The sequence below is a fragment of the Canis lupus genome, chromosome 12, assembly GCF_003254725.2.
Source record: "Canis lupus dingo isolate Sandy chromosome 12, ASM325472v2, whole genome shotgun sequence".
NCBI classification, from domain to species: Eukaryota; Metazoa; Chordata; class Mammalia; order Carnivora; family Canidae; genus Canis; species Canis lupus.
Genome location: NC_064254.1, coordinates 2595380 through 2609768, shown reverse-complemented (window position 1 = coordinate 2609768; position 14389 = coordinate 2595380). Strand labels below are relative to the sequence as shown.

Sequence of the window (14389 nt, the reverse complement as noted above, 5' to 3'; positions counted from 1 at the left end):
TACTGTTTGTGAAGATGTTTATGGCTAGTATAAGCTGCCTTGGGAAATATATAACTCCTTTCAACCTTCACTGTAGCTGGGAAAATGGGAGGTCAGGAATGGGAAAAATAAGCTTTCAAATGCTGTTCTAACTGAATCATGTTGGTTCTGTGAAAACCGTATATTCAAGCTCCTGAAACAGCCTGAAGGGACAATTCATGTGTCCCTCCAAACAATTTGTTCTTTGGCCAGAGTGGATCATCCAAGGAGAACTATGGTGGTGCTGCCCTGAGCAGATAGTGGGGGCAGGGGACACGTGACTACTGGTGGTAAATTACTTTGCATGCTCTTTTTTTCTTGCTTTCTTTAGGGTCTGGGGGTTACTTTGGAGGAGGGGGTGGCATTAAAGTTAAGAGTGAAATTATTTTGGTATTGGTCAGAGAGTCTCTGTTTTTCACATTGTACCAGAATCTAAGGGAAAGATCCAATTCCTAGGAGTTGGCACCTCCTCTATCCCATCTCATTTCATTTTTTTTTTTTTTTTAGATTTTTTTTAGTTATTCATGAGAGACATAAAGAGAGAGGCAGAGACATAGGCAGAGGGAGAAGCAGGCTCCCTGCAGGGATACTGATGCGGGACTCAATCCCAGGACCTGGGAATCATGACCAGAGCCAAAGGCAGATGCTCAACCACTGAGCCACCCAGGTGCCCCTCCCCCATCTCATTTCTAATAGCAGCATGCTTACTGCTTAATAGTATGCTCAGGAACCAGGCTGCCAAGGATTCAATTTTGACTGTCAAATTTCAGCTGTGTGACCTTGGGCAAGTTACTTAACCTCTCTGTGCCTTGGCATTATTTTCTGTAAAAGGATGATAATAAAGGTGTTGTTGTGAAACCTAAATAAGGCAATATCGTAGAATGCTTTAGAACAGTGTTTGGCACATGGAAAAGCTGATCAATAATTGAGCAAGGATTTCCATAGGGAAACTTAGCAGCATGACTGACTTCTTTCTTTTTTTTCTGGAACCTACTTCGAATCTACATTCAAGTATTATATTTTCTCCCTTTGAGATATTTTTATTTTTCTTTTCTCTTTACCATTCTACATGTGTCTTACTCCTTTGTAGTTCTTCCTGATTTTTATCTATTCTCCAACTTATCTAGAAATTTCTTGCCAGTCATGTCTTCAGACTGCGTTTATTACACTGTGTGACCTTAGACAAGTTACACCCCCTTTGTGGACCTCAATCCCACATATGTAAAATGATGGGCTTCACATTAGATGCTCTCTGGTCAAACATTCTATGATACTGTCACTTGAAATACTCAAGAAGCACTAAAGACCCTCTCTAGTCTGGTGTCCCCCTTCCCAACAGGTATCCTTACTCTTGAATGAATCTGGTTTCACCACTCTTCTTTGACTGTACTGTGTCTGTGTTCTCTTTAGGGCACACAGGCTTCCTCTCACTGTAATTCCTTCTTTATTCTGCTCCCCTTGTTCCCAGCTTAACCAATGCTATAGATCCCACCTAAATTCAACTTCTTCCATGAACTTATCCCTCATCCTGCAGACTTTTTTAAAAAAAAGCTTATTTAAGTAAATTTAAGTAATTTCTGCACCTGATGTGGGGCTCAAACTCACAGCCCCAAGATCAAGCATTGCATGCTCTTATGACTGAGCCAGCCAAGTGCCCTCCCTGCAGCCTTAAATAATCTTTATTGAGCTTTACTAAGACTTAATGCACTTTGATCCAGACTGCTTTCAAGGATATACTGCCTTGTTTCATATGTTAATTTTTTTCACCTAACTAGTTTGTAATTTAAGTAATTCAGGGATTATAAACAATTTATCCTTCCATCAACAGGGAAGGTGGGTCTCATTTTCATTTATTCACTAACACTTGAAATTATTTAACTTTCAAATGTTGGCAATATGGCAGTATGGTGGGTGTATTTTAATTTGCCTTCCTCGTGTTACTACTGTGTTACTACTGTGGTCGGGGATCTTTTCATGGTTTTCTCTCTCTGTGAATTGCTGAGTCATATCTTTTGTCTATTTAAAAAATTGCATTTTCTTGTGAATTCGTGGGAATTTCTTATATAGTCTTTGTAACAATTTTATGTCAGTATAAATATCGCAAATGCCTTCTTCCAGTTTGCTGCTTATCAGTTAAATTTGTATATGTTTCTTTCCTGAATAGAATTATTTAATTTTGACGAACGGTCAGAACCTTCATGATTTGTGCTTTTATAATCTTAAGAAATCCTTCCCAACCCCAAGGCAGTAAAGTTACAATTTTTGCTGGAATATAAAGTGATAAAATGATACTCAGTTTTATTTATTTTTTTTAAAGAATTTATTTATTCATGAGAGACACACACACACAGACGCAGAGATGTAGGCAGAGGGAGAAGCAGACTCCCTGCGGGGAGCCCATTGCAGGATTCAATCCCAAGGCCTGGGGATCAGGACCTGAACAAAACGCAGATGCTCAACCCCTGAGCCACCCAGGAGCCCCAATACTTAGTTTTCTCAATGAGAATATTTTAGAAGTTTTTTGACCAATTCAATATATAAAATTTGAGGGATGTAGAAGTTAGTAAAACGTCTGCTAGCTATCTTTATTTAGTTACTAACTCATGAGATTAAAATCACATATTTTATTGCTCAATGTATTAATATAAAAATGGTGCTGTTTCCACTTGAATGTCATAAAACAAATTTATTTTCATTTTTTAAAAGATTTGAGAGAGAGAGCATGTGCATGTGTTCAAGGGGGAGGGACAGAGGGAAAGAGTGTCTTTTAAAAATTTTTAATTAATTAATTAATTAATTAATTTGCAAAGAGTGTCTTAAGTAGACCCCATGCTTGCTGAGTATGGAGCCCCATGTGGGGCTTGATCTCAACATCCTGAGATCACAACTTGAGCCAAAACTGAGTCGATCCCTCAACCTACAGCACTGTACAGGCACCCCAAATGAATTTATTTTTATTCTTCTTGTGTATTTTTTGATTATGTGAATGACTTCCAAATTCTTTATTTATTTTTAAAAATACTTTCTTTAAATAAAATAAATACCAAAAATATTTCATTATTTATCTTCCCTGCCCCCCACAACTATCAACCTGTTCATCTATGAACTCTTTTTTTCTTTTTTAAAGATTTTATTTATTTATTCACGAGAGACAGAGAGAGAGAGAGAGCGAGAGAGCAGCGGAGACACAGGAAGAGGGAGAAGCAGGCTCCATGCAAGGAGCCTGATGTGGGACTCTATCCCGGGTCTCCAGGATCACACCCCGGGTTGAAGGCAGCGCTAAACTGCTGGGCCACCCGGGCTGTCCCGAACTCTTTCTATTTTAATTTTTCATTTTTTTTAGATTCCATATATAAGAGAAATTATGTTATTGGTCTTTCTCTGCCTGGCTTATTTTACTTTGCATAATGCCCTTGGGTTCCATTCATGTTGTCACAAATGGAAAGGTTTCCTTTTTTTTTTTTTTTTTTTTTTTAGGCTGAATCACATTTCATTGTGTATTTATGTGTGTCCAGCCATATGGATATGTTGTCCATCTAGCCACTAATGGACACTTAAGTCATTTCCATGCCTTGGCTGTTGTAAATAATGCCTAATGAACATAGGGGTGCATATCTCCTTTTGAGTGAGTGTTTTCATTTTCTTTGAATAAATACCCAGAAGTGGAATTGCTGGATAATGTGGCAGTTCTATTTTTAATTTTTTGAGGAATCTCCATATTGTTGTTGACCGGTGTGTGGTCTGTAGGTAGGACTGTAAATTGGTGCAGCCACTATAGAAAACAGTGTGGAGTCCCCTTCTTATATTTATTGACATCATTTTAGGATAATGTGTCTTCTCCAAACAGCTTTGAAAGAGTGGTCCTAGTCTGAAAAGGAAAAAAACCTGAGGACTTATGTATGAGGTAATTGTCTTTTTTTCTGATGAGTAGTTTTGGGTGGAAAACCTTTGCCTTATATTTATTTGGCCATATATGATATTTCACGATGCTTTCTTCCATTCGTGTTATTGTTTTCCTTTCACATTCAGATATTTTTTGCTCTGGAGTTTTTCTATATGTTGGGAATAAGGACACAACTTTCTTTTCCTCCCAGATAGTAAATTGATCTTCTTAATATCACTTACTAAATATTCCATTTATTCCCAGGGATTTTATTTTATTTTATTTTATTTTATTTTATTTTATTTTATTTTATTTTATTTTATTTTATTTTATTTTATTTTATTTTTTATTCCCAGGGATTTTATACCAAATTTCTGTATATGTATGGATTTGTCTCTGAATTATTCAGTCCATTGTTTTGTCAGTTCCTATGTCAGTGTCATATTGTCTTAATTATTACGGCTTTTCACGTGTTTTAATATTTGGCAGGGCTAGTTTCATTTCTCTATCACTTCACCTCTCCCTAAATCCTATTTTGCTCTTCTTTTCAGAATTGTCTAAGATATTCATGGATTTGATTTCCATGTATGTTTTAGAATCACTTTGCCAAGTTCTCCCCAAATCTTGCTATGATTTGGTTAGGACAGCATTTAGGTTAGTGATATGGGAAGAAATTAACTTCCTTGTTATGTTAGGATGCCCCATCCATGAATATGTTTTCACTTTCTGAGGTGTTCATTTATGTACTTTAATAAAGTTTTCCCTTCTTTTGTTTTTTTTAAAGATTTGTTTATTTATTTATTCATGATAGACACACACACAGAGAGAGAGAGAGGCAGAGACACAGACAGAGGGAGAAACAGGCTCCATGCCAGGAGCCCAATGCGGGACTCGATCCCGGGACTCCAGGATCGCGCCCCGGGCCAAAGGCAGGCACCAAACCGCTGAGCCACCCAGGGATCCCCTAGTTTTCCCTTCTATTCATAAAGTTCTTATACTTTTTAATGTTAATTTCTAAACACATTATGGTTTTTGTTACTATTATAAATGGCTAGCAATGTTCAGTTGTTTTCTAACTGATTATTAGGAGTATAGATTTTAGAATCCTAAATCCTCAGTTCAAATCATGGTTCTATTCATGTCTGGATAAATCTGGATGGTTGCTGACCTCCCTCTGCCTCCATTTTATCATAGTTAAGATGGAGATAATGATATTATTCAAGAGTTGCGGTAGCAAAGGAGGTAGAATATTCCCTAGCCGTTCAAGTCATTCGGCTGCAGGAGGGAAGGATAATGGGCTAGTTAGAGCAACTGTAACCCCAAGGTCAGGGTCTGGAGCAGTGAATCCCATAGAGAAGAGAGAGTGGGAGGACAGAGGTGAGGTGGGGGTGGGTAGGGATGAGGTTGGACAGACTGGGAGATAATGAAATCCTGGCAGGGTGCAGGTCTTTGAGAAGACACTGTCTTCTTTGAGAAGACACTGAAGGAAGTCATAAATGTGGTCTCACACTACAGGTTGCAGATCACAAATGATTGATGAGTTGAACAATTTTTGAGTTTATGAAATTGAGGCTTGAGTTAAAACCATCTGTCCAGAAGAGGAACCTGAGAATTTACAGGGAGCAACATAAGGAAGTACCTAGAAGGGATTTATAATTAGGTCCATGCTCTCAGGAAGAGCATGAGACCACATTTGTGACTTCCTTCAGTGTGTGATGCCCATGATGTTATTGTAGTTCCTTTTTGTTTTAGTCAATCCAAGCTTCTGGTAGACCCCCAGCAGCACCTCATAACATTGCCAAGCTTGTGGAGTTATATGTCAGGACTGCGATGCCAACTGCCTTTCTCTTCTGGACGTGGCTTCAGCCCAGTATTTGGTTCTCACCTCCAGCACCCCTCAGTGGAGAGGACTTTCTGTCCACCATGCCCTCAATGGTTTCTCTTTTCTCTTTGAAGTACACTGGCCTTATTGCTTACTTGCTTTAACATCAACTCTTCTCTTTACAAATGTTTTTTCTTATTCACCAATTGACCTAAAAGCAAACGGCGTGGGGGCAGAGTCCATATCTCCTAGCTGGGTATTTCTTGTAATGCTCTGCACAGGAACACCATAGTTAGTCCACTTGTGGCACGTGGTGAACAGCCCAGGGGGAGAGGTGTGTGAAAGGAGAGGACTGGCTCTTGGAGCTTGGGTAGTGCCAGTAAAAGAGGGACAGCATGTGGGAACGCGGCTACAGCTCCCTCATTCCTATGGTCCTGGTGGTCCTGGCACTACAGAAATAGTTATTCAATCACAATGGACAGGGCACCTAAAATGTTCTTTTGGGTTGATGGGTTACCTATGTCCGTAAAATTAGGAGGAAGAGGAGAATGAAGAAATCACTGAGCACAGGTCTCTGGGTTTTCTGTCTTGCTTTATTCTAAAAAGTACTCTCAGTCTTCTTATTAATAGAGAAGTGAAATCTTCTGCATTTCCTGCTGCTGCCTCACAAATGGTTTCACATCTCCTTTGGCTGCCGGGGCAGACACTCAGACTCAAGAGGGAACTCTGCGTGGCCTCAGCTCCCTGGCAGGTGGCCAACCCTGTGCAGGCACGGGACCTCACCGCATGCATTCCTGTGCCAGTGCAATCTTTGTAGACATTGAAAAGGATCCCAAGCCCTGGTTCCTGCAAGGTTAGGCTCACCGCCTACCTAGGGGGAGGAGGAAGAATGTAAAGGGGAAGTGTGTGTATGCAGATGGTTGGGGGGAAGAGTTTGCACAGTTTTGAAACTGTTAAAAGAGAAAGCCAGGAGACACTTGTTCTAAGAACAGAAGGAATTCTGAGAACAGGGAACCTAAGACTTGAACAGATCAAGTGGCTTTCCCTTTATCTTTCTCTCAGTGGAGGTCAGCGCTGGCCACCTTTACATGGGTCACCTCAGCCTCAAGATGTAGTGAGTGTGTGGGCATGCTTGCGTGTGTGCACCTGTGTGTGAATCTTTGGACCTGTTTTCAAAACTGTAAGAATGAAGACACTTAGGTCTTTTAAGATTATATGAGATGACATGGGAAGGGCCTACCTAGTATAGTATCAGTTCCAAAGTTGAAGCTCAACACATTTTGGACCCACCACCCAATTTTCTGCCCATTCTAGCTCACCTGATGGCTTATTGAGGAAGTAGAGTATAGAAACATCTTATAATGAAGGTAGGGTTGAGAGTGGGGGTGCTGGGAAACATGGACACGACTTCAGTTAATCTTGATTAGTTACACAAGTCTTTTGTTTCTTATTTTCATCTTTCTATTCATTTTTGGTACATGCTTCTTTTTCTTCATAAATATTGACTCTCTTGAGATTAGGGACTTTGGGGAGGAGAACAGGTAAGTGTGGTATCAAGGGTCTCCTAATCCTCTTTCATTTAGCTCACTACTAAATCAAATCCAAAAGCTTGCAGAAACTAAGGTGAGGAGACACAGCTCTGAAGCCACTGGGGAATAGAGAGAAGCCAATTTAGGGTTTTAAGTTTGTGATAGAAAAAGCCACCAGCTATATACTTCGCAGTGGAATAGGAGAATGAATTGCCAGTTAAAATCTGCCTTTCCAGGTCTTATTTTTCTAGTGGCTTCATATGCAGGGACCTGCTCTGGGACAGATAGGCTCAGTGGGAGAGACACACTGTTGAATGTTGAGTTTGGGGAGGCAGTTGAGCTTCGGGAACTGATCCATTACCAGCTATTTATCAAGGGTTTAAGTGGAGTTGTCCTGTGGTCTGCCCTAAGATAGCTCAGAGTGGTGGAGGATAGGATTTCCTGGCTCCAAAAAGCAGAAAGGATGAAACGAAGTTCTGCTGGCTAGAACAAAAAAAGCAATGGAATCCCAGGGAGGGATTTTCCAGTCTGTCTCCAACCTCTAAAGTGGAGCTGCTTCCCTTATTCTGCAGTTGTGTTTTGAGGCGAGATAACTCTGTACTCTCCTAATACCTCCTTCCATCTTAGTATTCCTGGCTCTGCCACAGCTCCGGAAGGGCCTTTCACCATCCCACCTCCATCTCCAGGTAACAAGACAGACCAAGGGTTGCTCAAAATCTGAGTACTCTAAGGGACAAGAGAAGTTATCTAGTCCCAGTCTTTTGGAAGGATATTGAAAGGAAACAGTTAAACCATTGGGCTGCCCAGGCTACAAATGTTCTGGGAATATTGGGATTATTCTTTTCACTGATTAAGGAAATCCACCTACAGACTGGTCTTTCTCACAGGGAAAGAGTTAAGAGAAGGATTTGTTTAAAGCCTAAGGCAGGATAAGATTTACCTGGTAACTGATGATGCTAGGCTAAAGCACTCAGCGATTTGTCTCTGTATTTGTCCTCGCCTCTCTAACCAATCTGACAACTCTTAGTTTGGGACTGACTTAGAAGAGGTGGTTGGAACGGGTTTAGTATCTAGGGGATGGGTGGCTCCAAATCATTCATTTAGTGGGGATCAAGGAGCCGGGGAAATACGGTATTCCACTCAGGGTCTGGAGAACATCTACCCAGGCTGGGCTACTGGAGCAGGCGAGGACCCAAAGACCCTGGAAGAACTGGTCCAGGGGACTGAATTCCTGGAGTGTTCCTAGAGCAAAGCATGACCACACTCCTACCATTGCTGCTGGGCCTCAGTCTGGGCTCTACCGGAGAAGGTAAGGGTTTCCTGCCTGGGACCTTCCCTTCCTCTGCTCCTTTGGGACAGGGGGGTCAGTTGGATTCAGACATCCCAGACTAGTTTGTCTCTCTAGTATGTACTCTGATAGCACTTTGTACCTTTCTATCTTTGTAGTGATCTTAATATAATTGAGCTTGTATAATTATTTGTGTAATACATATCATTTCCTGGAGTGGGGGCAAGGGCAATATCTGTCTTGTTTACTGATGCATCCTCAGCTCCTAGCACATAATATGTGTGTGTGCTTCATAAATATATATTGGAGTGAATATTTAATATATACAGCATACAACAAAGCTGACTCTTTCTCTTGACCCCTTTCTCATTCAATAATTTGCTCTACTGATGGCCTTGTCCTGGGTAAGCTGTGCTTGAACTAGCTAATAATTTTGGTCTATTCTTGTTCCCATACTTAGTCTCATAAAGAGGAAATAGCATCTGAAAACTTCTCTGCTACTACCACCTATTCCCTTAATTTGTGCTCTCAGAGACTCCAGTACATGAGTGTGGTCTCTAGATGCTACCTGAGGCAGGAAAACTACACCCCACTCATTAGGTGTAACTGAGGCTTGGGCTTCCTGCAGAGGTCTTTGAGCTGCCATCCTTCTGTGGTTTCTGTAGGTGGCTTTATAGCTCACGTGGAAAGCTCCTGTCTGTTGGATGATGATGGGACTCCAAAGGATTTCACATATTGTGTCTCCTTCAATAAGGATTTGCTGACCTGCTGGGATCCAGATGAGGCCAAAATGGTCCCTTATGAATTTGGGACACTGAATGTCTTGGCCAATTACCTCTCAGATTACCTCAACCAACAGGAATACCTGCACCAGCGCTTGTCTAATGGGCTCCAGGACTGTGCCACACATACCCAGTCCTTCTGGGGATCACTGACCCACAGAACACGTAAGGAGAGAGGGGTGCAAAGGGGCTATTGGGAAGCACAGTTGGAAAGGGGAGGGAGGCCAGGGAGGATCGCTCCATCCCTCCATAGGTAAGAGATTTGAGATTTGGGGAGGAAACAAGCAGAAAATGTATGGACCTGGAATATAGAAAGAGTGAGTGTTGACCCTCAAAAGGTTGTTGATGGGGATGGGTGAATAAAGAGGCCACTAGGGAGCTATTGAGAGAGTAAGCATGCTTTCCTTCTATTCAGGGTATCTCAGGATGCAGAATTAAGTTCAACCAGGAATGTGTAAGAATAGCCAGAATGCCTTTTCTCCAAATGCTCATGCCTCTTTATCATAGGTTCTGATATTCTAGGTCTGGGATGGGCCCAGGCATAGGAATATTTAGAAAGCTTTCCAGGGGATTTCAACATGCTTTCTTGCCCCAAAGCCCTTCCACTGAGAATGACTTGAGATTGGTAAAAGAAAAATGAAGACCTCCACAAGACAGAGTAATGTGTCTTAAGGTGTGATTTCTGGGCCACTTTTCTCAGAATTGCCTAGGGAAGATGTTTGTTAAAAATACAAGACCTTGGGGTGCCTTGGTGGCCCAGTTGGTTAGTGTCTGCCTTAGGTCATGATACGGGTCCTGGGATCGAGCCCCATGTTGGGTTCCCTTCTCAGTGGGAAGCCTGCTTCTCCCTCTCCTCCCTGCTTGTGCTCTCTCTTGCTATTTCGGTCCCTCACTCTCAAATAAATAAATAAAATCTTCTAAAAATTTCATTCTTAAAAGAAAATAATGCAAGCCCTTGAATGTCACTACAGATCCACTTGGTGAAAATATTTTGGGAAGCAACCTAGGGAATCTGCATTTTAACACAATTTCTTGGATTTTTATATAAGATTCTGTTTTGAACAGCACCAAGATAGAGGCAAGCAAGAGGGTCATCTAGGCGAATAAAGTAGTAGAGAATGGCAATATTAACAATTCCATAAATTTGCATTACACAATTCCAAATTTAAGAGTATTAGATCTGAGTTAGGCTCGTTTCCTTAAACTATCTGAAGTAAAAAATGCTGCTTCATTTGAAGCCACTTAGTTTGTTAAATTAGATTTGAGAGCAGATGTCTTTCCCTACCTTTACAAACCTCAACCTACAACTCTTGACAACTGTTAGCTTATATACTTGAGATAAATACAGCGACTTCTGGAACAGCCTGCAATTCAGAACTGGCTTCTACTTAATGTGATCAACTGTAATTTTGGAGCAGGAAAGAAAGGAAAGGGCAGTGAAAGAATGGGAGGAAAGAAAGAGCAAAGCAGGAGTAAATCCTAACTCCTCTTTTCCAAAGGGATGTGGAGGCATGGAGTGGGGGTGGGGAGGGTAGGTTGGCAGAAGCCAGGAAAAATTGAAGTAGGAAAGAAACCAGGTTGGAGAAAAAGCCAGAATGTTGTCCTCTTTCCTGACTATGTTTTCCCCCTATGCAGGACCACCAACTGTACAAGTAGCCAAATCCACTCCTTTTAACACGAAGGAGAGTGTGATGCTGGCCTGCTACGTGTGGGGCTTCTATCCAGCTGATGTGACCATCTCATGGAGGAAGAATGGGCAGCCTGTCCCTTCTCACAGTAGTGCCCTTAATATGGCCCAGCCCAATGGAGACTGGACATATCAGACTGTCTCCCATCTAGCTACAACCCCTTCTTATGAGGATACCTACACCTGTGTTGTGGAGCACATCGGGGCCCCTGAGCCTGTTTGTGAGGACTGGAGTAAGTGTATGGTGGGTGGGAGGAATTAGGGTTGAAGCAGAGAGCTGCGAGACGGTGGCTAAAAAAGGAACACCAACATTTTGGCACAGGGAGTGACATGGACAGGTCCATGGTATATAGCAGGGAGGGAGAGGCTGAGAATGGGAAGCAAGTCTGGAGGAACTGGTAGAGGGTTGATAACCAGAAATGCAGCGATGGGATACAGGAATAGAAAGAGTTACTGTCATTGATGGCATAGTGGTGTGGTTGATGCTGTTTTATGTGTGCCCGAGGGTGGCAGGGAGCAGCATGGCTGTCCTGAAAAGGGGATATGATTTGGTGACCTTGTTTTCAAAACCAAAAATTGTGATACAACATTTTAGGATCCTCAGATTCCAACTATTGTATTGTCTGATCAGTAATGGGAATTGGCTACATCCCATTACTGGAATAAAAAAGGTTTCAGAAGAAACAGGACTTTCTCTTGGTGTGGGGGTGGTACTGAATTTGGGCTACTCTATTAGAGAAGTAAAAACCATGGCTGCAAACACTTTGGTTTACATGCTTGGAGGCTAATGAACAAGGAATCAATGAGCACTGTTTGAACCCCAGGACTGGAAGTAATTAAACGTACCAAGAGATTTGGTACACATATATGGGGAAAGAGAAGGGGAAGAAATGAAGAGGGATATCTATGGAGGGCTAGAGAACAGAATCCCAGCCTGGCTATTGAGACTGGGCTCCCCCTTTGGGGAGTGTTGTCTTGCTGGGCAGCTGAGAAGGGCATGAAGAGCAGAGAGAGGAACCTACAAGCACACCTGAACTCTCCTGGGAGTCTTCTCATCATGCACCAGAGTTTCCCTTGGTGATGGAATATTTATTTTAGCATGGGAAAGGAATCCAGGTGGGGTGGGATTCAGAATACAATGGGTTTCAGGAGGTGGGAGCTATGGAGTGGGATGGAGCCAGGTTCCGGAAATCTCGATGTGGACAGGAAAAGATTCATCAGTATTCAGGTAACTCATGAATGGGATCATTGAGAGTTAAGAAAGGTGGAAAGACATTTTAATAGACAAATACTCAGGTAGAGCACATAAGGGAGCAGAAATTGTCACTATGGGGTAAATAGAAAGGGGAATGAGGAGTCCTTTATTCTTTGGTGAGGGAACTTCAGGGTGAAGAAAGGAAAAAAGATGCCTTGAGAGGTCCCACTGTATTAGAGAGGACCTGGAAGGTAGGGTGCCAACTCTGGTGAGAGGGGTCCCCCAGTGCTACTCTAGGAGTAGAGAGCTACAGGATGGGGATGTTGAGGAAAGTCTGTTTCCTTGGGAGTAGGTTGGTGTGAGCTAGACCCTTGGTATTAGGCTAGAACACCTTTGCACCTACTAGGTGGAGGTTGTACTAAATTAAGTTTCTCTGGCAATGAGCAACAGATTGGTTATAGTAAGTTTCTATTTTTGCAGCACCTGGGCTGTCCCCAATGCAGACAGTGAAGGTTTCTGTGTCTGGAGTGACTCTGGGCCTGGGCTTCATCATCTTCTCTCTTGGTTTGCTCAGCTGGCGGAGAGCTGGCTCCTCTGGTGAGTGCCACCCCTAATCTCCTGTTGCCAATCTTGCTCCTAGTTTCTGCTCACTTTCTGTTGGTGAGTGGTTCTCCCATTGCTACCTCATTTGCTGTGAGTGATGCCAGGCACTTTTATCCACTGTCCTCTAATCAAACATTTTCTTCTCCTAGGCTATGTTTTTCTCCCTGGAACCAGTTATCCAGAAGGTAACATCTCTATTGGTCCATTTGCCTATAGGTCCTTTGGAGGAGTGAGAGATCTCAGGAGTCTGTGTTGGGCTCAGCTAATGGTGCTTATAGTAGGAGTGAGGTTCCACCAGGATGTAGCCAAGAGCATAATTTAAATTGCCATTGTTGGTATTAGGGGCAGGGAATAGTAGCACCTACACCCCTTTCTTCTATCTGATTGAGCATCTATGGGGAGACGATTGAAAGTGGCTCCTTGGTGATCTAGAATTTTTGATACCACTGTATGGCTTGCATGGATGGTTATAGAGACAGATGATGGGGTCAAGTTGGTTTGAAGCCTCATTATCTCCTTTCTATTTCTTTTGCAGGTCAACATGTCTCCTAGAGGCAGAATCCTACAACTTCTACCCCAGTGAGGAGATTCAAACTCTTAATGATGTTGCCATGTCCCCCCAACATCCTCAGACCCTACAAATTTTCTTGGATCCTATGGTTTCTCCATCCAGATCTTTGAACTTCCCAGCCCATCCCATGTAGACCTTAGCAAGTTGGGGGGAACTCACTGCTGGGAATATTCTGTAATCAAGTTATTGTCCAAGGCTGTATCTCTGGGTCAAATATCATCTGGGGAGGGAGGTTAAAGGCCCTTCCGGGGGCCACACTGTGCCACAGGAGCCAGTGAGTCACTGGTGATCATCTCTGAGGAATAAACTCCAGTGAAAATGTTGTTTTTCTATGCTTTTTCCTGAGGCCCTGGGGAAGGCCCATGAGCAGAGTTATGGGTTGGGGTTAATTCTCTCCTACTTGACTGGAGGAGTCAGTACCTCCTCCTAGTTATTCCCTCTAGACATGACAGAATTAGGGGTAGTCTTCTGATCTGTAACTCATAAGAAGAAATTAAACTGTGGTTGGATGGAGTCACAGGATAAGGGAGAGGCAGGGAGCTAACAGTTTACTTGCCCCATAAGGGGTCTTAGGAGGATTGAATGTGTTCATACTCACAGATGGCTAAGAGTGTTGCTGGCACACACTGAGCCCACAGTAGTGATGGTAGTTATTACCTCTTACTCAACTTTCTGGGCCACGCATTGGACCAAGTGCCTTATGTGTATTATTTTGTTGATCCTCATCACAGCCTTGACACACATCCTCAGATAGGACTCAAAGGGCAGAGCTTAACTTGGGATGGGAGTTCTGGGCAGTTATTTCTTCCATACCCTAAATGGGGAAGAGCCCATAGCTCAAGTGCTTATCATGACCTAGGTGCTGGGCTAAGGCTTTGTATTTGTATCTCATTTACTTCTTCCAATAATGCCAAGAGGAAAAGATTGTCTCCTTCCATGTCACAGATGAAGAAAGCAAGGTTCAGAGGTAAATAACTTGTCCAAGATCAAAGAACAAATTCTCTATATAGG

The 14389-nt window shown here is 42.4% G+C and overlaps 1 protein-coding gene across 1 annotated transcript; it reads left to right on the top strand.

Moving 5' to 3' along the window:
- Positions 1–8070: 8070 nt before the first annotated feature.
- Positions 8071–13701, top strand: LOC112641401 (HLA class II histocompatibility antigen, DM beta chain). Its single transcript, XM_025418416.3, has 6 exons — positions 8071–8561; positions 9206–9487; positions 10958–11242; positions 12685–12801; positions 12957–12992; positions 13343–13701. Exons 1-6 carry the CDS (start codon positions 8507–8509, stop codon positions 13357–13359), a joined length of 792 nt encoding a protein of 263 aa, XP_025274201.3. The 5' UTR covers positions 8071–8506; the 3' UTR covers positions 13360–13701.
- The last annotated feature ends 688 nt before the right edge of the window (positions 13702–14389 follow it).

What these genes read in the sequence shown, in the direction of transcription:
- LOC112641401 (XM_025418416.3), top strand. Translation starts at nt 8,507, where the DNA reads ATGACCACACTCCTACCATTGCTGCTGGGCCTCAGTCTGGGCTCTACC. An exon ending in ATCACTGACCCACAGAACAC is followed by an intron (nt 9,488 to 10,957) that starts GTAAGGAGAGAG and finishes CCCCCTATGCAG; the next exon opens with GACCACCAACTGTACAAGTA. An exon ending in GCCTGTTTGTGAGGACTGGA is followed by an intron (nt 11,243 to 12,684) that starts GTAAGTGTATGG and finishes CTATTTTTGCAG; the next exon opens with CACCTGGGCTGTCCCCAATG.